Here is a 24,028-nt window from a genome sequence, read left to right on the forward strand (position 1 = left end):
GATGTAAATTCTATGGCGAATCTATAATTGCTTTTCTTTCAAATACCTACTAGCTACATTACTGTAAATGTGCGACTTTTGCACACAAAGCAGTGAGAGATACTTAGAATTTACATGCAAATCCAGTATGAAACACTGCTTGGTAGTCAATCAACTCATAAAATGTAAGCTACAGAAAAGAGGAACCGAATCGCAAAGTCATTTGACGATTTATCGATCGGTTTAGGTGGGCGTGAGCGTTTGGGCGGAATATGCAAATTTGACACGCCGTCGCCTGAGTCGGACGTGCGGACGTGGCACATAAAGAGTTAAGCAAATAATATTGTAGTTTACATTGCAAGCATGTGGGAATGATTTTGACAGGGGAGGACAGAGAGATAGAGAGAGAAAAAAAATAAAACAGACTGTCTATAAGAAAATATTTTCTTCGGTCTCTGGCACTGAACACTTTTCATTTACGATGGGTTAGGGTTAAGGTAAAGGTTATGGTTAGAGTGGACAATTAAAAACTTTATAACAAGAGGAAATAAATTTTATTGTTAGTGTATTTAGCGGCATTTGCCAGTCTATTCATCAACTGAAAGAAACATAAAATACAACATTATTCAGAAACACCACATTTTAGCGACTGAAAGAAATGAAAATCATACATAATTCAGAGGGATTATACCTGAGAGGATGATTGTAATGCGATGGCTTTTGAGAGGAAATCACCGTTTAGGTAGTGACAAGTCAGCCTGAAGCTTGAGAGTCTTGGCATAGTGCACACCCATTGGGCCAAGTCACCCCACTTCGAGGATTGATGATGAGAACCGTCATACCACCTGCCTAAAGTCAACGTTAGATCTTGGATCTGGAGAAAGGGGAACCCAAATCCAAATATGGCGTAAACACATTTCAATCTTACCAAATTTTTAAATCAACAATAAATCATGTAAATAATAGAACATCTTTACACGAAAAAGAATGTTGATTTTGATGCCTAGTATCACGATAAGCCTCGTACTTGTAACGTGTTCGCAAACTATTTAATTATTTCACGATCTGCTGTTACTTTTCTGTTTCAATTTCAATTCAATACTTTATTTGATTGTTTTACTTCTTTTCGGAAACTCCCATACACAAGTGCGTTTCAAGAAAAGTCTTTTGTTTTTAAGCAATTACACGTTCTAAATCACTCAAATAAACTCTGCCAAAGGCCTATTGATATGAGAAATCATAGTACATTCTTCATATTTTGGGAGCTTACAAGATGTCAGAAAAAAAAAATGAATGTAGAAACAATGTTATGAGCAACTTAAGTTTTAATGGTGCAGTGTTTATGAAGAGCTTGACAAACATAATACATGCAAAGTACAGTGCAGAGTATTCAACATTAAATTCCGTACACCACCTTCAAGCTGCAGGCGGGTACATAGACCAGACAGATACATAAACATGCTTACCCGAGTGGTAGATTGCGTAGTAAATAAAAATTGAGGGACGATGATAAACAACTAAAGGAGTTCAACGAATGATGCTAATGAAAAAGTTTCTGCTGTTAAGATCAACAATATAAAGAAAAAAGGATTCTACAACAAAAAACCATATTGAGGTTGTGGAGCAAAATCTAAGTCTTTAAGCCATTAGTAAAGTAAATCGCATGAATTCGCCATCAGATTACGCCTTAAACTGCCCTAAACCTCCAGTCATATTTTTAATACTTTTATGCTTAACCATTTAAAGAGTTTGTTCGCAAAAACCGATAAGTCCATATTTGCCAATTGGAGATATTTGCGATTAAAGGTCAAGAAAAATAAAGAGAACAATAAAAAGATTTGTGCTTCTTTTGACCATAACTTCATAACTATACCTTATATAGTTTGAAAGGTATCATTTTTGTACTTTATGACAGAGACCTTACTTCAAAATCTTCAAAAATGGACTTATCGGTTTAAGCCAACAATCCCTTCATTTGTTTATTGTTTTTATAACTAATACATAATTACGTAATTTTTAGGAGGTCAAAGTTCATTGAAACTATATTAGAATTACTTTGTAGTATCGCTGTACTTTCTAGAGAATAATAGTCCATTATGTAAGGGATTGTCAGTTCTTTAAGAGTTAACAGGATACTGTACACGAAGTGCATCATAATTATCATAATATTTGTGATAAAACTGTAAGTAAACTTTTCAAAAAGAAAGGTGTAAGAATTTGAACAACACCATTCTTTTTCGATATGGTCACGGGGATAAATTTGGCAATGTTCTTCATTGAAAGCATATAATTTATCAGTCCTTTCAAAGCCGGCAGCTAATCGTGAGCAACAGCTCACTGAGATTACCATAATCATAATGATAATAAAAATGAGCATAATAGTATCAATGATGATATAAACAAGAATACAATTAAAAAAAAAGTCCTTTCGGGCAAACTGATCAAAGTTTACCTATACACGTTCTCATCGGTCGATCTCCGAAAATCGGTGCATCTTTTTAAAACAAGATTTTTATTAACAAAAGATTAATATATCCTTCTTGTATTTCTCCATGCATGCATGAAAAAAGAAAAATTGCCAAGACTTAAAACAGAACAGGATGCTGATGAATGTCAGGGGATTGAATGTGAGTTGTTCGTTATTAAATTCAATTTCAATGATTTTATTTTCATACAAAACAATACAAAGTAACAATTGTACATAATACAGCCGCTCATTCATATTTTGAATATGACAATGTAGTGACTGTAAATTATTCATTTACCATAGACGACAATTGTAAAACTAGAGGGGTCGTCAAAGGCGGCAGACCCACGCCTTAGCGGCGCTACAGAGTCGGGGTGAACATACTGTGCATTCGATCACCTACCAGAATTCGGTCACTTACGCAGTAGGCTCTATCACTTATCACCAGCCATTTAGTTCTACCAAAGATCGTACACTGAAGTGTACGATCTTTGGATCTAAATAAAGTCACATCACACGCAAATCACATCATTTCACATACTGGAACACTCATTCACAACTGGAAAGTCCTTTTGTCTCCTCTAAAAATCCATCGAAAAACCCCAATTCTACCGTCAAAAGCGCAGAATCAGATCTTTTCCAAGCGCGCGCGAATTAAATTTTATGAGTAGGGTCTACGGGTCGCCGAAAAAGCGCTAAAAATCGAGAAATACGCCGTTTTCTTGCGGCATATTTTGTTTGTAGCAAGCCAAGAGTGTGATGTTATCAAAGGTCGTGTGAGTGTACGATCTTTGATGGTATCCACAAAACCGCAAAAGAAAAAAAAAATTACGTACCCCCTGGGCAATTATTACCCCTACGGCAATTATTCAATGCAAGGGTTGAATGCAAATGTCTACTGCACCAGTATTCGGTCACCAACGAGCGCTGCACAGTGGGCCAGAGAGATACCAAAGTGCGCCAAAAGGCACTTTGGGCACTTGGGATTTTTTAATTTTTGACATGCGCTCTTGAGAGGCAATACTTTGAAGAATATATCATTAAAATATTTAAATCAGGTATGTACATTAAAGGGGTATATTTCCTACCTGAAGTAGCAAAATACAATATTTTAAGAGTTTCAAAGCAAATTGTTACCTCTTTGATAAATAAGTAATTTCAACATGTATTTTTTGAGATATCAACCTGTAATTTCTCCCACATATTTCTCAGAGTTCATTTTACGTTATGAATGCCATAAAAATGCAAAGAAACTTAATGTTCATGAATATTTTACGCTAAATATCCTGGAAAAGAGGCTAATTATTTGTCTTTTTAATATACCCTAATGAAAAGTTTAGATTGCCACGGATTTCCAACTAAATTCTATTACCACCACATTTCCTGATGTCTCAGCTTTAAGCTGATACCAGATTTGGCTGCCACCTTTTGCCACTTTTTGTGTTAGAGCCGATTTTCCGCGACACATTACGTCTATTTTGGACCTTGCAGCTGCTTAGGAATGCTGTTATATCATACGGGGCCGCATGAGGGCGGCATTTTTTTATTTATTTTTTTTCTCGCATGTTAAAGGCACAGAAAAATGAATATCACTGAATAAGAGGCAAAAAGAGTTATAAAATACATGTATAGGGCTAGTCCGGTACCTAAAAGACCCCTCCTCCGAAGATAAAAGAGTACATAATTGCACATAGCCAAGGCCATAATCATATAGCCATATTGTCCATAATTGTCATAGCCACTACTGTAAACATAGCTATTCCCACTGCGATACATATTTCATGGACACCTAAATACTTCGATCCTACTCTTGACATATGCAGATAGAACGTTATACACCAAAACACAGAGATTTTATTCTCATCGGTTACTCGTTGGAAACAAAGTCTGTTGCTTTCCGGCCGCTCAGCAAAGTGTATAGGATCGCAGTTTGTGAATCCGATTGCAGGTCAATGTCAGACATTGCTCGCGTGATCCTCATCGGACGATCTTGCCTCATCGGATCATGCCTGACATGTCTGACATTGACCTGATAGGCGATCAATACAAGTCGGATTCATCAGACTGTGATTCCATACACTTTGTGGGTTGTCGGAAGCAAAAAAAAAAAACTTTGCTTCCGACGACTGATGAGAAAAAAATAAATCATTGTGGAACGTGGATGAATTTATAATTTCATATGATAGTGATTCCGATAAATTTTTCATTCAAAAAAAGAATCTTTTTATTTTAGCTTTTCCAAGTAAACTTTCATGCGCGGCAGACACATTCTTAGCTGCCAAGTCATAACCTTTCATTTTCCTGATTACTGACTTCACAATTTGTTATCTTTCCATCAAAATTAGACAAAATGGTTTTTGCGCTTGTATGAATTGATATGGCATAGGCCTAAGGTTATATATGAAGTAGAGAGATAAGAACTAAATCGGATATTGATTTTATATCGCACATTTATATCCCGCTAGAAATAGAATAAAGTGAATAAATTCACCCAAACGTACAGCGTATACATCATAAACTTATATTCTAACTAGTTTACACGGACAACAGTATCATTTTGCAGTACGTGTGTAATATGGAACTTTCAGCATAAATTCGATTCTTTTAACGAAACCCGAATGTGTATACACTTTCTATGACATGTAAGCATCGTGTATTCAATGGTACTATATAAGCAGTGTCAGTGAATGTGAAAAGATAGATTAATCTTTAAAGAAAAAAAAATAACAGCCTAAGATTTGCATTGCTTTATTCGTCATTTACAGACAGACTTTTGGTAGCCAATGAAAAAACAGCATCACAGTGACGTCATATGAGTTTGAAATTATGTTCAATCAATTCTACGCCCCCAATTACCCTTAGACACCAAATTTGGGTAGACAGAAACCACGGAATATAATTTTGGCGCACTTTGAGCTCATTCTGGCCCACTGTGCGCTGCAACGTCCCCGATGAAATTTTGCGAAAACAGGGTAGAGCGCGATGCATTTTTAGCCGCCTTGAACACGCATTGACATTCAACACGCATATCGTGCAGTGTGACTGGGACCGAGAAAAAATTTTCCATGATTGAGGGATGCTCCTCCAACGAAAAAAAGAATCAATGCTAATTTGAAAAATCACCAAATACGGGCCAGTTTGTGACGACGGAGAGCGAACTTTCATAAATCCAGAAGGACATAGTCCCTCAAATAAACGTAAATTTCGGAATTCTTACGAACATTACTGTTGAGCAGCGAAAAGTCGGATCGTTTAGGAGTTATGTTTTCGTATGGTAGCGGAAAATCGCAAAGAAACGGGAAATGTTCGGAGTGGTTACTATACCATGGGATCAAAAAACTTCAAGGTCACACAAAATTTGCAAGGGTCTACCGATTATCACCAAAATCTAATCGATTCTTTCCTGTCATTATCAAAACATTCCCTGAATATTTCGTGCAAATCCATTCACCCGTTCTTCTGTTATCTTGTACACAAACAAACAAACAAACAAACATACGGAACCCTTTACATAACCCCCTGCCGATTTTCATCGGCGTGGGTAATGAAGGTTGCAGTCACGCAGAGTAGGTGTGACTGGCATCAAACGTGCCGGCGGTGGCTCTGTCGTGTAGAAACAGTTACCACAATTGATGTGCTTGCTTATAATTGCTTTGCAACAACCTGCGTGGTTTAGTACATCGATGTGCTCGTCACGCGGATTTGACGGAGAAAGCACCAATCTTTAGATTGAATTTGGAGAATACATAGATGTGATGGAGTTGAATTCTTCAGTCCTGCCCTTAACGATGTATTTAGCTTTAGATTGTTCCTAAACTATATAGCAATGATGCCTAAAAGATAGCGTTGCAACTTAATATTTTTTTTTTTTGTCTGAAGAATATAACTCTCTATCAAACAAATACGATTTTAGCTTACATGGCAATGGGAATAATTTTAACAGGGAGGAAAGAGAGAGAGAGAGAGAGAGATAGAAAACCGACTGTCATTGATATTTCACTATCATAAAATATTTTCTTCGGTCTCTGGCTCAGAACACTGTTCCTTTACGTTGGGCCGAAGTATTGGCACTCTCTTCGTAGCACCATAATAACAGCTAAAAATTTTGAACTCTGTAAGGAATATAAAGTGTATACACATTACTATTTTCTATTGAAATTTGATCATATGTGACCATGCACCACAAAACGAACAAAAAGTCGCACACACTGAATTGGTGTGAGGACTGAAAATAGGTGAAATTTGTCAACCTAACTGATCTTGACTTTTTCATATTTTCTGAAAGAGCAAATCTTCTTCCACATTATGCTAAAATTTGGAGTCATAAAACCTGCTGGAAAGTGTGTTTTTAGCAGTTTATCTTGAACATTCTTGGTAGAATAGTGTGATTAGGTGTGTTTTTAGAGTCCCCTTTTCATTGCTTGAGAACCTTGTACACACTCTTCACTTTCAACTCTCAACTTTTGAAAAGATGATGCTACTGCTTTGAAAGTCGGCATTAATTGCGAACAGAATGTTTCAATAAGGTAGTCTTAGTTTCAATTAAATTTCATAATCCCTTTATTGTTGTTACTCTGGTAGTTTACATCCTGTTTCTTTTTTTTTGTCCATTCATTGCGCAGCCAGCACTGCTTGGTAAAGATTTACACACTGTAGTGCTTGAATAGACACTGCACTTGGAGCCTCTTTTCTTTGTTCACACTTTTCCTGAGTGTGTGTTTTCTTTCCAATATTTAGATAGGTTAGAAGAGAGGATTTGATTTGAGTTATACATAATTCTAAAGCTTAAAGTCTGCTCTCTTAGAATATGCTCTTTAGTAAAAATTCATGTCTGGTGACTTTCTGTGTATTTTGTGATGCAGGGTCACATATACAGATGAACTAGGTTCGTTTCATCATCTCCATTAAGTCAATGTATCTTAACATCAAACAATATTAGAGAAAAAAAAATCCGTCAAATACAAGCCCTCAAATATTCCTGTTACGTAGACCGTATCACTGCGTCTATCTTTTCGGGTGCTGTTCGTTATGTTTCGATATTTCGAAGGTTCGTTATTCCGAAGGTTTGTTGAACTGAAACACACAAAGTCCCTATACGTAGAGGTTCGTTTACCCGAAAATGAAAAAAAGCTTGGGTTCGTTAATCCGAAACACACAAATTGAACTGAAAAACACAAAGTTCCTATACCTAGAGGTTCGTTAATCCGAAACTGAAAAAAAAAGAAAAAAAAAAAACTTGGTTAATCCGAACATTTGTGGCGTTATTTCAAATGTTCGTTATTCCAAAGATTTGCTAATCCGGAAATGAAATCCTCGGAATAACGAACCTTGGAAATAACGAATCTTCGGACTGAAGAGCCTTGGGAATAACGAACCTTCGGAATAACGAGCTGGAACCATTTTTTCTCATCCTTTTGTGTCCGCTCTTCTGCATTCTTACGGATATATGTACACAATACATACTTTGCAATATATTCAATCCAGGTTGAATTCATAGAGCTGCATTTACATATCGCTAGAGGGCGTACTCATCTAAATCGCTGTGATCGCATGGAGAGCTCGCCGCCATTACTAAGAGTGGCAAGTGAGAGTGACAAGTGCATTATGCACGCGCACTGCATCTGCAAAAATTGTGCATGTAGACGGTATTGCCAGTGCGTACTTGGGCTTTAAATAATTATTGTATTTTGTATTACAGATTTTTCTAACAGCCATTTATGATGTATGTCGAATAATTCGAGAATTAATATCCCATGACAAGATTAAATGCATAGAATATATTACTCTCTGTAGTACATGTATTCATTTGTGTGATATGTTCAGGACTTTTGTGTGTGTGTGTGTGTGTGTGTGTGTGTGTGTGTGTGTGTGTTTGTGTGTGTGTGCAGGCATATTCACTATGTCCCATTCAAATCATTGTATAATTAAATTTTGTGATTGTGATTAATCTCACTTATGTTTTATTTAGTCTCGTTTTCCCCTCCCCATGTACACAGGGGAAGGACTTTCACTCTCTCCTATCCTCAGCGTAGTAGGCCTTCACGACATCCGCAGCGGACTTCGTTCTCCGGACCTGCGAGATCAAGCCGAGCCTTGTCACCCGTCACGTCGAGGCCTCCACCTTTCACCTCGCCGAGGTGCCGGAATCTGCAGCAATCAGGTTTTTGGAGTCACTCGCTGCTGCAGATCTCGGCATCTCCCTCAATTTGTCTTTACTATGTAAAACATATACATGTACATATATTATTGTCTTGAGTTCCTTGCTTGCATTTCCTTCGCAAGAACAGGGGATTTCTTCGTCCATATTATATTTGTAAATGATATATTTTTATTATTATTTTTTTTGTATAGTGAGAACAACTCTAATTTCTGTAAATCCCCTCTCGTATGAGTCGCCTGCACTTATTCAATATTCATAAACTTGTGGTTTAAATTTATTTGAAGATTTTATGACTCCCACTTTCTGGCTCTAAATTTCTACCTTTTTTTTTTTTGGCCTTGAAGCCCGCAGGTATACTCTTACGTCATACAGAAACCTCGATTATATTTGTACATCATTTATCCGTTGTTTGTTGCAAACGACTTTGCTGTATCAACGCCTCTGGATTTTTCACGAATCATTGATGTGATGCTCAGAGCTCTATGATATAAACACTGTATATATTTTTTTCCCTTCTGTCGAAATAATGATATTCATATAAACACTGAATATAGTATATATATATTTTTTTTTCTCTGAAAACAATGATACAGTTATAATGCTGTTCCCTATTCTGTAATTTACATCATTGTGTGTGCGTTTTCTTTAAATACTGTGTATTATTTTGGGTTGACCTCTGATATTAGTAAGTGTGTGCGTGGTTGGAGATGGATATGTGTGTAAGTGTACGTGCACATAGGTGAGTTAATGTGCGGTACACGCGCGCGTGTATTGTATAGTAATTTGAGTTTGCTTAACTAAAGAATTTGAGGTATTCATAAATATCATATGAGCTCCCTCGTGGAGACCCAATTAGCTCCTTTGTGGAGACAATATCAACTCCCCCGTGGAGACGATATGAGCTCCCTCATGGAGACTTGGTACATACATAATTATATATTTCATAATTTTGTTTATATTTTGTTTAAATAAGATCTATATTGTCTGTTTTATGTTAAGTGCTGTCTGGGGCAAATTATTTGTATAGGGCCCCATTGTTCTCTCTCTTCTTTCTTTCTATAAAACAACAACAACAACAACTAATTAAGGTTGAGGTGGGGCCTTCAGTAAGTGTGTGTGTGTGTGTGTGTGTATTTGTGTTTGTTATGGATGTATATGTGTGTGTGTAGGCCTACTTGTGTTTGTTATGGATGTGTTATGGATGTGTCTGTGTGTATTTATATTTGTTAGGTATGTGTGTGTGTGTCTGTGTCACCCGTGCGCGCGCGCGCGCGCGTGTGTGTGTGTGTGTGTGTAAAAGTAATGATCCTTTGATCTCAAAATACACTAATATCACTCTGAAGCTACCTTTTTTCAAGTAGCCTAGCTACTTCTGTAAAAGTATGGTCTTTTCCTCTGATGTCAGCGATTTTGCTACCCTTTTCACTATACGCGCGTACATCGCCCGTCCGTGAAAAACAACCCCTTTTACACGCATTGTTTATACAGGACTTGTAATGGCAGTGTCCCCAGGGCTGTAGGTATGGGGGACCTGCCCCCCCCCCCCCCCCCCTCCCCCCCCAAAAAAAAAAAAAAAAAAACATTGTATGCCACCATGTGCCTCCCACCCCCACCCCCTGAAAAAAAAATATGCTGAATAAAAAATAATCACAGTAGCAGTTCAGGGTGCCCCCTACAAAATTGCGAGGCCCCCAATACCCCCTATAATACTGGAAAAATCCTAGTTATGCCACTGATTCCCGCCCCCGGGGTTACAAAATATCTCCAAGTCGCGTTCACCACTCGATCAATCAGAGCTAATTAGCTGCGTAGCTGCACTTGAATGTCCGCGATGAACAATCAGCGCTCAGCGTATGAAAATTGATGCACTACTGAGGAGATAATTATCTAGCTTTAATTTACATTAAGAATAGCAATTATATTGCGTAACGCGTGGTTTTGTGAATGAGATTATCAAATTATCACTCAAATCGTTGATTTTCATCGTGTGTACGTCTTGCAAAGTAGCAAATCCGGCGTTGTCAACCCCGGTTGTCAACGCAACGGTACATTGCTAATACACAAGCGATTCGCACTGTACTGAAGTTTTGCCATTCTTAGTAATGGCGGATCGGGCTCCATGCGATCACAGAGCCTTAACGTGCGCGCGTATGACGGGTCCACACTCTAGCACGTATGATACAGCTCTATGGTTGAATTTTATCATTACTCTTACATCATGGAATCCACTTTGCTTGTGTCAACGATGGCACGTGTTGTAGTCTCATTTTTTTTTATCTTTCTCTTTTCCTTCGTCATCCTTTTTCTTACGCCCAATTTGATCTCATGTCATTTGGCATTCACTCCTTTGAAAATAGTTTATATCTATTAGTAGTTTTATTTATCATTTGTTATCTTACGTATTATCTGACGGTCCTGTATCGTTCAAGCCTAGGCTTTTAATGGAAACTTTTGTTACCATGCATTATGTATTATGTGACCATGCATTGCAAAACCAACAAACTGTCTTTGTGTGAGGAGGACTGAAGATAGGTGAAATTGGTCAACCTAGCCAATCTTGACTTTTTCATATTTCCTGCAAGAGGTAGTATTCTTCTAGATAATGCTAAAGTTTGGGATGATAAAACAACCATAAAAATGTGTTTTGGCAGTTTTTCCTGAACGCTCTTTCTTTGTAGAATATTGTGGTTACGCGTGTCTCATCGTGCTTATTAAGTCCCCACACGTTATTGCTTTTCATTTCTTAAAAAAAGAAAATGTATTTACTCTTTCAACTCCAATAAATCTAGGAATGATTTCGCCACTGCATCATGGACAAAATATGTTCATAACGAATGATCGATTTCACCTTAATCGGATGACAATCCCCTCATTCTTGTTGCTCGCGTGGTGAGTCCATTTGGAATGAGGTCATTGAGTTTATTGAGTATTGTATATGTATGTATTTGTGTATATACATTAATGCGCTAACTCTGATTAAGAAGTAGTTTAACAAACTTAAACTCGTAGGCCTTTGTCAAGTCACTGGCAGATTTTAGTTTCAAGAAGATATAAATCAACACAAAATGTGCACATACACTAGTAGCGCACAGAATAGGACGTCACAAAGAACACAAAGAATGCAGAAAAAATACAAGAAGCGCACAAAAAAAAAGAACACTGAGAAGCCGGGGGGAAAACACGTCACAATGCAAGATCGCAGATGAGGAGAGAGAGAGAGAGAGAGAGAGAGAAAGATGAAAGATAGAAAATAGGAACGTGGATAAAAATCGACAGACAAAGAGGCAGAGAAAGGGAGAAGAAGAGGAGAGAAAAGATGAACAAGACGAGTATTACAAACTATTATTCCTTCTGTTAACGGAAAGAATCATTCAGTCCCAGTCGATGGACGGGCTGTTCCTCGCGTAGTTTGCAGACTTCGTCGGTGCCACCATGACAGGTCGTCATCACGCAGATCTTGAGGTGATTGATGGTGTGACCGGGCACAACATCAATGTCTTGGACGCGCTACTACTGACAACGCATTTTTTATTTTGATATTTTGATTTATATCTTCTTCAAAATAAAATCTGCCTATGACTTGACAAAGTCGTTTGGGCAAAAAGTTGTTTAATCTACTCCTTTCGGGGAGTTTTCTAAAGAACTACTCATGTTAACCAATAGTTTCTTGGACTCCGAGCAGAAATCTATTTCTATTATTCATATACAGAATCGAGTGGTATAAGATGCCTTCTGTGCTCTTGTCAATTCAATGCAACATTGTGCCCATTTGATTACATTTTTTTTAAAGGCAATATTTGCATTTTAACCGGTTCCATACGGGAACCTGGTGGCCTGTGTACTGAGCCTATAGGGATTTCAGAATTCAGTATGGGACAGGTTAATGAATATTATTATGTTAAAAAACATTATATAATACATATAGCCCCGTTCTGACTTAATATGTAATTATATACGCATTGATATTGAATGATTATTGTTCCGGAAAAATACCTCAAGAAACTCTGCTGTGGCAGCAGACTCATGTGGATGTAAAAAAAAAAAAAAATGTAGTTAATCATAATAGTTTGTCGTCCATGATGACATACCTGACAGCATGACGCTGAAGAGGCTGCTTGCTTGAAAACACTAGAGTCCTGGTAGGAGCATTGTACACTGAAGATCGAAAAACCTGGCATGTTGAACATCCAGCTGTTTGATTCAAGCTGTAGGGAAACGAACAATGTTAAAACACAAAGACGCAAAAGGAAAACATGCGTAAAATGTGATCAGCTCATTTCGATATAAAAACAGTAATCAATTGGGGATAGGTAATTCAACAACAACACATGTAAAACAGAAACCTGCAACAAACATTGTGGTATGTAAACGGATTCGATAATTTTCTACACCTGCATAACGAGATATGATAATATTCCTCTGATAATATATGCGCCAGTAGAATTTAATTCTCACCTACAAAATTCATAAAACTAAAATTCACTTTCTCTCGGGACTCCAACATACTATTCATCTCACTATAACAGCGCTATCGCATTGCGTGCAATGAATGAGCCTGATTATCGCCTAATCTAATGGTTCAAGGAGCTTTTGGCGTTAGACTTTACATTGCAATTATAGACGAAGCTCTAATCGTAATCGATGATCATGTCCAAGAATCTTGTCAATAACAAATCTGTTCAATAACAAAGTAATGACAACAATCAAGACATGACCAGGAAAAAAAAATCAAAGTTGTAAAAAGTCATAAAGCCGGTGAACAAACTGGTCAAGAACTTCAGTTCTAGGAACAACGAATTTATATCCACTACCTCATGATACTATAGTATGTAAAAATATTGTTCTTTAATCTATGTGAAAAGTATTTGAATCGAAAACAATATATATATATATATATATATATATATATATATATATATCTTTTTACATCTTTTCTTTGGCAAGATACGACGACACACCATCGCCGGGTACATCAGCGTTAAATAAAAAAAGACAGACTGAGTTAACAGACCAGGTTTGGCTTAGTATTACTCAAAAAGAATTTAGCATCTCAAACATCCCATTTCATCATGCTGGTTGAAACATATGTGACAACACCAAGAGAGGGGCGCCAGGTATGGATTTCTAATTGAGGTTAGATCCTGAAAGAGCAGATTGTAAGCTTCAAAATAGTGTATAACTCAATTCAGATGGACTCTCATAATCTAAACAGTGGGAAGGAGGCACACACTCTGGAAAAGTATGAAGTGCGAAAATGGGCTCTTAAAGTATGACATGTATGGGGTCTATTCAAGCATTTAGTCCTTAGAAACCCGCTCTAGCTGTGCAAAAAAAGGGTAAAAAAAAAGAAAAAAAAAACCAGGATGTAAACCAAAGGAACAACAACAATGAAGGGATTATCAGATTAAGCTGACATTGAGCATGGTTCATGAACACATTCTATCCATGATCAATGCGAACTTTCAAAGTAGCAGCATTCTACTTTCAAAAGTTGAAAATTGAGAGTTTGAAGTGAAGAGTGGTGAAAGGATATTCAAGAAATCAAAACGGGGCCTCTATAAAGATATACCTCATCTTACTACCCTAAAAAAATCAACAAAAATGAAACAGTTTAACAAGTGCTGAAAACACGTAGTTTTTACATCCATTTTATGATCCCAAAGTTACGCATATTGATTTATAATATATATATATATATATATATATAATATTGATAAGATTGACATGGTTTACCGTTTCACCTTCTTTGAGTCCTCACATTAAATCATTGAGTGCAACTTTAAACTAACCAGAAATAGCGACTAATCAGTACATGATTATTCACATAAACTGTGACATTCAAAGCAAACACAGTCCAAGGTAGTATACCTGACAAGCTGATGCTGAGGCGGCGGCTTTTGCGAGGAAAGTTGAGTCCAGGTAGGGGCATGCCATACTGAAGCTCGAAAGACTTGGCATGGTGAATACCCATTGTGTCAAATCCCGCCATACTAAGGATTGACGTTGAGAACCGTCTTCGAATCTATCAAAATATATCTTCAGTGTTTGAATCTGTAGAAAAAAGACACAGAATAAACAAGTTAAAACACGAGGTAAGTTTGAGATACTTTCCGTATAAAATAGTAAATAGGATTTTGTTTTTTAATGAGCAATATTGCATTAGATGTTAAAGTTAGTTTTAATAAAAATTAACGATTGTAAAGAAGAGCTGGCAGATGAACGCAAGACCAGTAAGCCATTCTGGCATGAAACTGAACAAAGAAAATCGATAAACGAAAGTTCTAAGGTGCGATTGGTCCCGAATGGGAATGTTATAAAAGGGTTGAAGATGGATTTCATTGCCTCCTTGAATTCTGGAGAGTGACCAGGCCTACTATCCACAACCATTGATGATGGCAAGTGTTGACAGGTTGAGGATGATGACAACGAGACTTTGCAGTATTGCGAATGTCGATTACGTTATCATCAGAGAGAAAGTAGCACTCAGGCCAGCCACAGCCTCAGATAGTCAATCATCTAAATTTTATTGTAATGAATGGCGAGATTAATAAATCGATATGCTCGACTGGAAATCATGTAAATAATAGAACATCTTTACACCAAAAAGAATGTTGATTTTGAAGCCTAGTATCACGATAAGCCTCGTAATGTGTTCGCAAATTATTCAATTATTTCACGATCTCCTGTTACCTTTCTGTTTCAATTTCAATTCAATACTTTATTCAATTGTTTTACTTCTTTTCGGAAGCTCCCATACACTAGTGCGGTTCAAGAAAAATCTTGTGTTTTTAAGCAATTACACGTTCTAAATCACTCAAATAAACTCTGCCGAAGGCCTATTGATATGAGAAATCATAGTACATTTTTCACATTTGGGGAGCGTGCAAGATGTCAGAAAAAAATGAATGTAGAAACAATGTTATAAACAATTTAAGTTTTAATGGTGCAGTATTTATGAAGAGCTGGACAAACACAATACATGCAGAGTAGAGTGCAGGGTATTCAACATTAAATCCCGTACACCACGTTCAAGCTGCAGGCGGGCACATAGACCAGACAGATACATAAACATGCTTACCCGAGTGGTAGATTGCGTAGTAAAAAAAAAAGTGAGGAACGATGATAAACAACTAAAGGAGTTCAACGAATAATGCTAATGAAAAGGTTTCTGCTGTAAAGATCAACAATATAAAGAAAACAGATTCTATCTAACAAAAAAAAAAAACATTTTGACGTTGTGGAGCAAAATCTAATTTTTTACGCCATTAGTAAAATAAATCGCATGAATTCGCCGTCAGATTACGCCCTAAACCGCCCGAAACCTCCATAGTCCCATTTTGAATACTTTTATGCTTAACCATTTGAAGAGTTTGTTCGCAAAAACCGATAAGTCCAAAATTGAGTATATGAATATAAGAACGACCCAAGTCCATGGAAGACCATTTCGAGTAAACAAAACAAAAACTTCACATCTTTTTTGTTTGTCCAATAATATTCTATTTAACTGTGATGGGATGGCAACATTGTATAGGCCTATACAAATTAGAACATATATTATTATGATAATTAACATTAACATTAATTGTGGAGAGGCCATTTTGTGTGATGGACTTGGGTCGTTCTTTGATTCATATGGACTTGGGTCGTTCTTTGATTCATATACATGATATTCTGCTATAGAGATGAGAGAAGGACGAGAGAGGGCGCTATAATATGAATGTAAGAATGACCCAAGTCCTTCATTCTTACATTCATATAAGATTTAACTCATTTATTTCAGGCACTTCCGGGGGTAATTAGGATTTATCATTTATACACAAGATGAGTCCATGCATAAGCTACAATTTCCCATGTCAAACTAAATTTGGCCAAAAATTGGACTTGGGTCGTTCTTATATTCATATACTCAATTGCAAATTGGAGATATTTGCGATTAAAGGTCAAGAAAAATAAAGAGAATGATAAGAAGATTTTTGCTTCTTTTGACCACAACTTCAAAACTGTACCTTTATATGTAGTGACCAATATATAATTTAAAAGGTATTATTTTGTACTTTATGACAGAGACCTCTCTTCAAAATCTTCAAAAATGGACTTATCGGTTTTTGCCAACAATCTCTTCATTTGTTTATTGTTTTTATACATAATATATAATTACGTAGTTTTAACGAGGTCAAAGTTCATTGAAAGTATATTAGAATTTCTTTGTAGTATCGCTGTACTTTCTGAAGAATAATAGTCCATTATGTAAGGAATTGTCAGTTCTTTAAGAGTTAACAGGATACTCTACACGGAGTGTATCATAATTATCATAATATGATTAACACTGAATAAGAGGTAAACAGAGTTATAAAATACATGTATAGGGCTAGTCCGGCACCTAAAAGACCCCTCTTCCGAAGATAAAAGAATACGTAATTGCACATAGCCAAGGCCATAGCCATATTGTCCATATTGTCATAGCCATCTACTATACTGTAAACATAGCTATTCCCTCTGCGATACATACTGTATGGACACCTAAATACTTCGATCCTACTCTTGACATATACAGATAGAACGTTATACACTAAAACAAAGAGATTTTATTCTCATCGGTTACTCGTTGGAATCAAAGTCTGTTGCTTTCCGGCCGATCGCAGTCTGATGAATCCGACTGCGTCGATCGACTATCAGGTTAGTGTCAGACATTGCTCGCGTGATCCTCATCGGACGATCTTGCCTCATCGGATCATGCCCGACCTGTCTGACATCACCTGATAGGCGACCAATACAAGTCGGATTCATCAGACTGTGATCCCATTCACTTTGTGGGTTGCTAGAAGCAAAGAACTGTGCTTCCGATGACTGACTGATGAGAAAAAAAGTCCTTGTGGAACGGAGATGAATTTATAATTCCATAATTATGATAGTGATTCCGATAGATTTTTCTTTCAAAAAAAAAATTATTATAGCTTTTGCGAGTAAACTTTCATACACGGCAGACTCATTCTTAATTGCTAAGTCACAACCTTTCATTTTCCTGATTACTGACTTCACAATTTATCATCTTTCCAGTAAAATTAGACAAAATGGTTTTTCGAGTTTTGCGCTTGTATGAATTAATATGGCATAGGCCTAAGGTTATGGAGTAAAGAGATACGAACTGTATCAGAGATTGATTTTATATCACACATTTATGTCCTGCTAGAATAGAGTGAAGAAATTCACCCAAAAGTAGAGCGTACATCATAAACTTATATTCTAACTAATTTATACGGACAACAGTATCATATTTTGCAGTACGTGTGTAGTATGGAACTTTCAGCATGAATTCGATTCTTTTAACGAAACCCGAGTGTTCATACACTTTCTGTGACATGTAAGCATCTTGTATTCAATGGTCGTATACAAGCAGTGTCAGTGAATGTGAAAAGATAAATTAATCTTAAAGAAAAAAAATAACAGCCCAAGATTTGCATTTCTTTAATCGTCATTTACAGACAGATTTTTGGTAGCCAATGAAAAATCAGCATCACAGTGACATCATATGAGTTTGAAATTATGTTCATATATATATTATATCAATTCTAAGCCCCCAATTACCCCATGACACCAAATTTGGGTAAAAAGAAACCATGGAATATAATTTTGGCGCACTTTGAGCTCATTCTAGTCCACTGTGCGCCGTCGACTGAGTCGGACGTGCGAACGTGGCACATAAGCAAGCATGTGGTAGTGATTTTGACAGGGGAGGACAGAGAAAGACAAAAAAAAATACAACAGAATGTCAGTGATATTTCTCCATGAGAAAATGTTTTCTTCAGTCTCTGGCTCTGAACACTTCTCATTTACGATGGGTTAGGGTTAAGATGAAGGTTATGGTTAGGGTGGGCAATTAACAACTTTATAACAAGAGGAAATAAGTTTTATTGTTAGTGTATTTCGCGGCATTTGCCAGTCAATCATCAACTGAAAGAAACATAAAATACAACATTATTCAGAAACACTTAACTTTAGCGACTGAAAGAAATGAAAATCATACATAATTCAGAGTGATTATACCTGAGAGGATGATTGTAAGGCGATGGCTTTTGAGAGGAAATCACCGTCCAGGTAGTCACAAGTCAGACTGAAGCTTGAGAGTCTTGGCATAGTGCACACCCATTGGGCCAAGTCACCCGTCATCGAGGATTCATGTTGAGAACCGCCATCCAACCTGCCTAAAGTCAACGTTAGATCTTGAATCTGGAGAAAGGGGAACACAAATCCAAATATGACGTAAACACATTTAAATCTTAGCAATTTTTTAAATCAACAATAAATCATGTAAATAACAGAAAATCTTTACACGAAAAAGAATGTTGATTTTGAAGCCTAGTATCACGATAAGCCTTGTAACGTGTTCGCAAATTATTCAATTATTTCACGATCTCCTGTTACTTTTCTGTTTCAATTTCAATTCAATACTTTATTCAATTGTTTTACTTCTTTTTGGAAACTCCCATACACTAGTGCGGTTCAAGAAAAATCTCGTGTTTTTAAGCAATTACGTTCTAAATCACTCAAATAAACTCTGCCGAAGGCCTATTGTTATTAGAAATCATAGTACATTTTTCATATTTTGGGAGCGTACAAGATGTCAGACACAAAAATGAATGTAGAAACAATGTTATGAGCAATTTAAGTTTTAATGGTGCAGTATTTATGAAGACCTGGACAAACACAATACATGCAAAGTACAGTGCAGAGTATTCAACATTAAATTCCGTACACTTCGTTCAAGCTGCAGGCGGGCACATAGACCAGACAGATACATAAACATGCTTACCCGAGTGGTAGATTGCGTAGTAAATAAAAATTGAGGGACGATGATAAACAATTAAAGGAGTTCAACGAATAATGCTAATGAAAAGGTTTCTGCTGTAAAGATCAACAATATAAAAAAAATAATAAAGATTCTAACAACAAAAAACCATATTGAGGTTGCAACTGATTGACAAATTGCCCTACATTGACGTAAATAAGCACTGAATTGATCAGTGTTTTAGTAGTAGCCATGATAAAAAAAAATCATGGGCGTACATACTCGAGCAGGATTCGAACCTACGACCTCCTGATCACCGGACAGGCGTCATCTCCACTAGACCACCGAGCTTTCGCCCGACAGCAAGTGTTGGTTCTAATCCTTATAGCATGCAGCGGGTACTGCTTTGTTATTTAAATTCATGAAATTCTTCCGTCGAGATGTTTCCATTGCAACTGATTGACAAATTGCCCTACATCGACGTAAATAAGCACTGAATTGATCAGTGTTTTAGTAGTAGCCATGATAAAAAATCATGGGCGTACATACTCGAGCAGGATTCGAACCTACGACCTCCTGATCACCGGACAGGCGTCATCTCCACTAGACCACCGAGCTTTCGCCCGACAGCAAGTGTTGGTTCTAATCCTTATAGCATGCAGCGGGTACTGCTTTGTTATTTAAATTCATGAAATTCTTCCGTCGAGATGTTTCCATTGCAACTGATTGACAAATTGCCCTACATCGACGTAAATAAGCACTGAATTGATCAGTGTTTTAGTAGTAGCCATGATAAAAAATCATGGGCGTACATACTCGAGCAGGATTCGAACCTACGACCTCCTGATCACCGGACAGGCGTCATCTCCACTAGACCACCGAGCTTTCGCCCGACAGCAAGTGTTGGTCCTAATCCTTATAGCATGCAGCGGGTACTGCTTTGTTATTTAAATTCATGAAATTCATGACGCCTGTCCGGTGATCAGGAGGTCGTAGGTTCGAATCCTGCTCGAGTATGTACGCCCATGATTTTTTATCATGGCTACTACTAAAACACTGATCAATTCAGTGCTTATTTACGTCGATGTAGGGCAATTTGTCAATCAGTTCCAATGGAAACATTTCGACAGAAGAACATATTGAGGTTGTGGAGCAAAATCTAAGTTTTTAAGCCATTAGAAAAGTAAATCGCATGAATTCACCATTAGATTACGCCCTAAACCGCCCGAAACCTCCAGTCCAATTTTTAATACCTTTATGCTTAACCATTATTTGTTTATTGTTTTTAAACATAATACATAATTACGTAGTTTTAACGAGGTCAATGTTCACTGAAGTATTGCTGTACTTTCTGGAAAATAATAGTCCATTATGAAAGGAATTGTCAGTTCTTTAAGAGTTAAGAGGATACTGTACACGGAGTGTATCATAATTATCATAATATGATTAACACTGAATAAGAGGTAAACAGAGTTATAAAATACATGTATAGGGCTAGTCCGGCACCTAAAAGACCCCTCTTCCGAAGATAAAAGAATACGTAATTGCACATAGCCAAGGCCATAGCCATATTGTCCATGTTGTCATAGCCACTATACTGTAAACATAGCTATTCCCTCTGCGATACATACTGTATGGACACCTAAATACTTCGATCCTACTCTTGACATATACAGATAGAACGTTATACACTAAAACAAAGAGATTTTATTCTCATCGGTTACTCGTTGGAATCAAAGTCTGTTGCTTTCCGGCCGATCGCAGTCTGATGAATCCGACTGCGTCGATCGACTATCAGGTTAGTGTCAGACATTGCTCGCGTGATCCTCATCGGACGATCTTGCCTCATCGGATCATGCCCGACCTGTCTGACATCACCTGATAGGCGACCAATACAAGTCGGATTCATCAGACTGTGATCCCATTCACTTTGTGGGTTGCTAGAAGCAAAGAACTGTGCTTCCGATGACTGACTGATGAGAAAAAAAAGTCCTTGTGGAACGGAGATGAATTTATAATTCCATAATTATGATAGTGATTCCGACAGATTTTTCTTTCAAAAAAAAAAATTATTATAGCTTTTGCGAGTAAACTTTCATACACGGCAGACTCATTCTTAATTGCTAAGTCACAACCTTTCATTTTCCTGATTACTGACTTCACAATTTATCATCTTTCCAGTAAAATTAGACAAAATGGTTTTTCGAGTTTTGCGCTTGTATGAATTAATATGGCATAGGCCTAAGGTTATGGAGTAAAGAGATACGAACTGTATCAGAGATTGATTTTATATCACACATTTATGTCCTGCTAGAATAGAGTGAAGAAATTCACCCAAAAGTAGAGCGTACATCATAAACTTATATTCTAACTAATTTATACGGACAACAGTATCATATTTTGCAGTACGTGTGTAGTATGGAACTTTCAGCATGAATTCGATTCTTTTAACGAAACCCGAGTGTTCATACACTTTCTGTGACATGTAAGCATCTTGTATTCAATGGTCGTATACAAGCAGTGTCAGTGAATGTGAAAAGATAAATTAATCTTAAAGAAAAAAAATAACAGCCCAAGATTTGCATTTCTTTAATCGTCATTTACAGACAGATTTTTGGTAGCCAATGAAAAATCAGCATCACAGTGACATCATATGAGTTTGAAATTATGTTCATATATATATTATATCAATTCTAAGCCCCCAATTACCCCATGACACCAAATTTGGGTAAAAAGAAACCATGGAATATAATTTTGGCGCACTTTGAGCTCATTCTAGTCCACTGTGCGCCGTCGACTGAGTCGGACGTGCGAACGTGGCACATAAGCAAGCATGTGGTAGTGATTTTGACAGGGGAGGACAGAGAAAGACAAAAAAAATACAACAGAATGTCAGTGATATTTCTCCATGAGAAAATGTTTTCTTCAGTCTCTGGCTCTGAACACTTCTCATTTACGATGGGTTAGGGTTAAGATGAAGGTTATGGTTAGGGTGGGCAATTAACAACTTTATAACAAGAGGAAATAAGTTTTATTGTTAGTGTATTTCGCGGCATTTGCCAGTCAATCATCAACTGAAAGAAACATAAAATACAACATTATTCAGAAACACTTAACTTTAGCGACTGAAAGAAATGAAAATCATACATAATTCAGAGTGATTATACCTGAGAGGATGATTGTAAGGCGATGGCTTTTGAGAGGAAATCACCGTCCAGGTAGTCACAAGTCAGACTGAAGCTTGAGAGTCTTGGCATAGTGCACACCCATTGGGCCAAGTCACCCGTCATCGAGGATTCATGTTGAGAACCGCCATCCAACCTGCCTAAAGTCAACGTTAGATCTTGAATCTGGAGAAAGGGGAACACAAATCCAAATATGACGTAAACACATTTAAATCTTAGCAAATTTTTAAATCAACAATAAATCATGTAAATAACAGAAAATCTTTACACAAAAAAGAATGTTGATTTTGAAGCCTAGTATCACGATAAGCCTTGTAACGTGTTCGCAAATTATTCAATTATTTCACGATCTCCTGTTACTTTTCTGTTTCAATTTCAATTCAATACTTTATTCAATTGTTTTACTTCTTTTTGGAAACTCCCATACACTAGTGCGGTTCAAGAAAAATCTTGTGTTTTTAAGCAATTACGTTCTAAATCACTCAAATAAACTCTGCCGAAGGCCTATTGTTATTAGAAATCATAGTACATTTTTCATATTTTGGGAGCGTACAAGATGTCAGACACAAAAATGAATGTAGAAACAATGTTATGAGCAATTTAAGTTTTAATGGTGCAGTATTTATGAAGACCTGGACAAACACAATACATGCAAAGTACAGTGCAGAGTATTCAACATTAAATTCCGTACACTTCGTTCAAGCTGCAGGCGGGCACATAGACCAGACAGATACATAAACATGCTTACCCGAGTGGTAGATTGCGTAGTAAATAAAAATTGAGGGACGATGATAAACAATTAAAGGAGTTCAACGAATAATGCTAATGAAAAGGTTTCTGCTGTAAAGATCAACAATATAAAAAAATAATAAAGATTCTAACAACAAAAAACCATATTGAGGTTGCAACTGATTGACAAATTGCCCTATATTGACGTAAATAAGCACTGAATTGATCAGTGTTTTAGTAGTAGCCATGATAAAAAAAATCACGGGCGTACATACTCGAGCAGGATTCGAACCTACGACCTCCTGATCACCGGACAGGCGTCATCTCCGCTAGACCACCGAGCTTTCGCCCGACAGCAAGTGTTGGTTCTAATCCTTATAGCATGCAGCGGGTACTGCTTTGTTATTTAAATTCATGAAATTCTTCCGTCGAGATGTTTCCATTGCAACTGATTGACAAATTGCCCTACATCGACGTAAATAAGCACTGAATTGATCAGTGTTTTAGTAGTAGCCATGATAAAAAAATCATGGGCGTACATACTCGAGCAGGATTCGAACCTACGACCTCCTGATCACCGGACAGGCGTCATCTCCACTAGACCACCGAGCTTTCGCCCGACAGCAAGTGTTGGTTCTAATCCTTATAGCATGCAGCGGGTACTGCTTTGTTATTTAAATTCATGAAATTCTTCCGTCGAGATGTTTCCATTGCAACTGATT

The 24,028-nt window shown here is 37.0% G+C and overlaps 1 protein-coding gene across 1 annotated transcript; it reads right to left on the bottom strand.

The window, feature by feature from the left end:
- Positions 1 to 664: 664 nt before the first annotated feature.
- On the bottom strand, positions 665 to 22,809 carry LOC139718781 (uncharacterized). Its single transcript, XM_071630246.1, has 3 exons — positions 22,560 to 22,809; positions 18,651 to 18,833; positions 665 to 853 (listed from the first exon to the last, which is right to left on the bottom strand). The coding sequence occupies exons 1-3, from the start codon at positions 22,680 to 22,682 to the stop codon at positions 665 to 667; spliced, it is 495 nt and encodes a 164-aa protein (XP_071486347.1). The 5' UTR covers positions 22,683 to 22,809.
- Between the last annotated feature and the right edge of the window lie 1,219 nt (positions 22,810 to 24,028).

The sequence above is a fragment of the Diadema antillarum genome, unplaced genomic scaffold, assembly GCF_040938485.1.
Source record: "Diadema antillarum isolate AM-2024a unplaced genomic scaffold, OU_Dant_1.0 scf00000099, whole genome shotgun sequence".
Classification (NCBI taxonomy): domain Eukaryota; kingdom Metazoa; phylum Echinodermata; class Echinoidea; order Diadematoida; family Diadematidae; genus Diadema; species Diadema antillarum.

Coding starts and splice junctions, on each gene's coding strand:
- LOC139718781 (XM_071630246.1), bottom strand. CDS start 22,682: ATGACGGGTGACTTGGCCCAATGGGTGTGCACTATGCCAAGACTCTCA. Junction 18,834..22,559: donor CCTTACAATCATCCTCTCAG/GTATAATCACTC, acceptor CCCTTTCTCCAG/ATTCAAGATCTAACGTTGAC. Junction 854..18,650: donor CCTTACAATCATCCTCTCAG/GTATAATCACTC, acceptor CCCTTTCTCCAG/ATCCAAGATCTAACGTTGAC.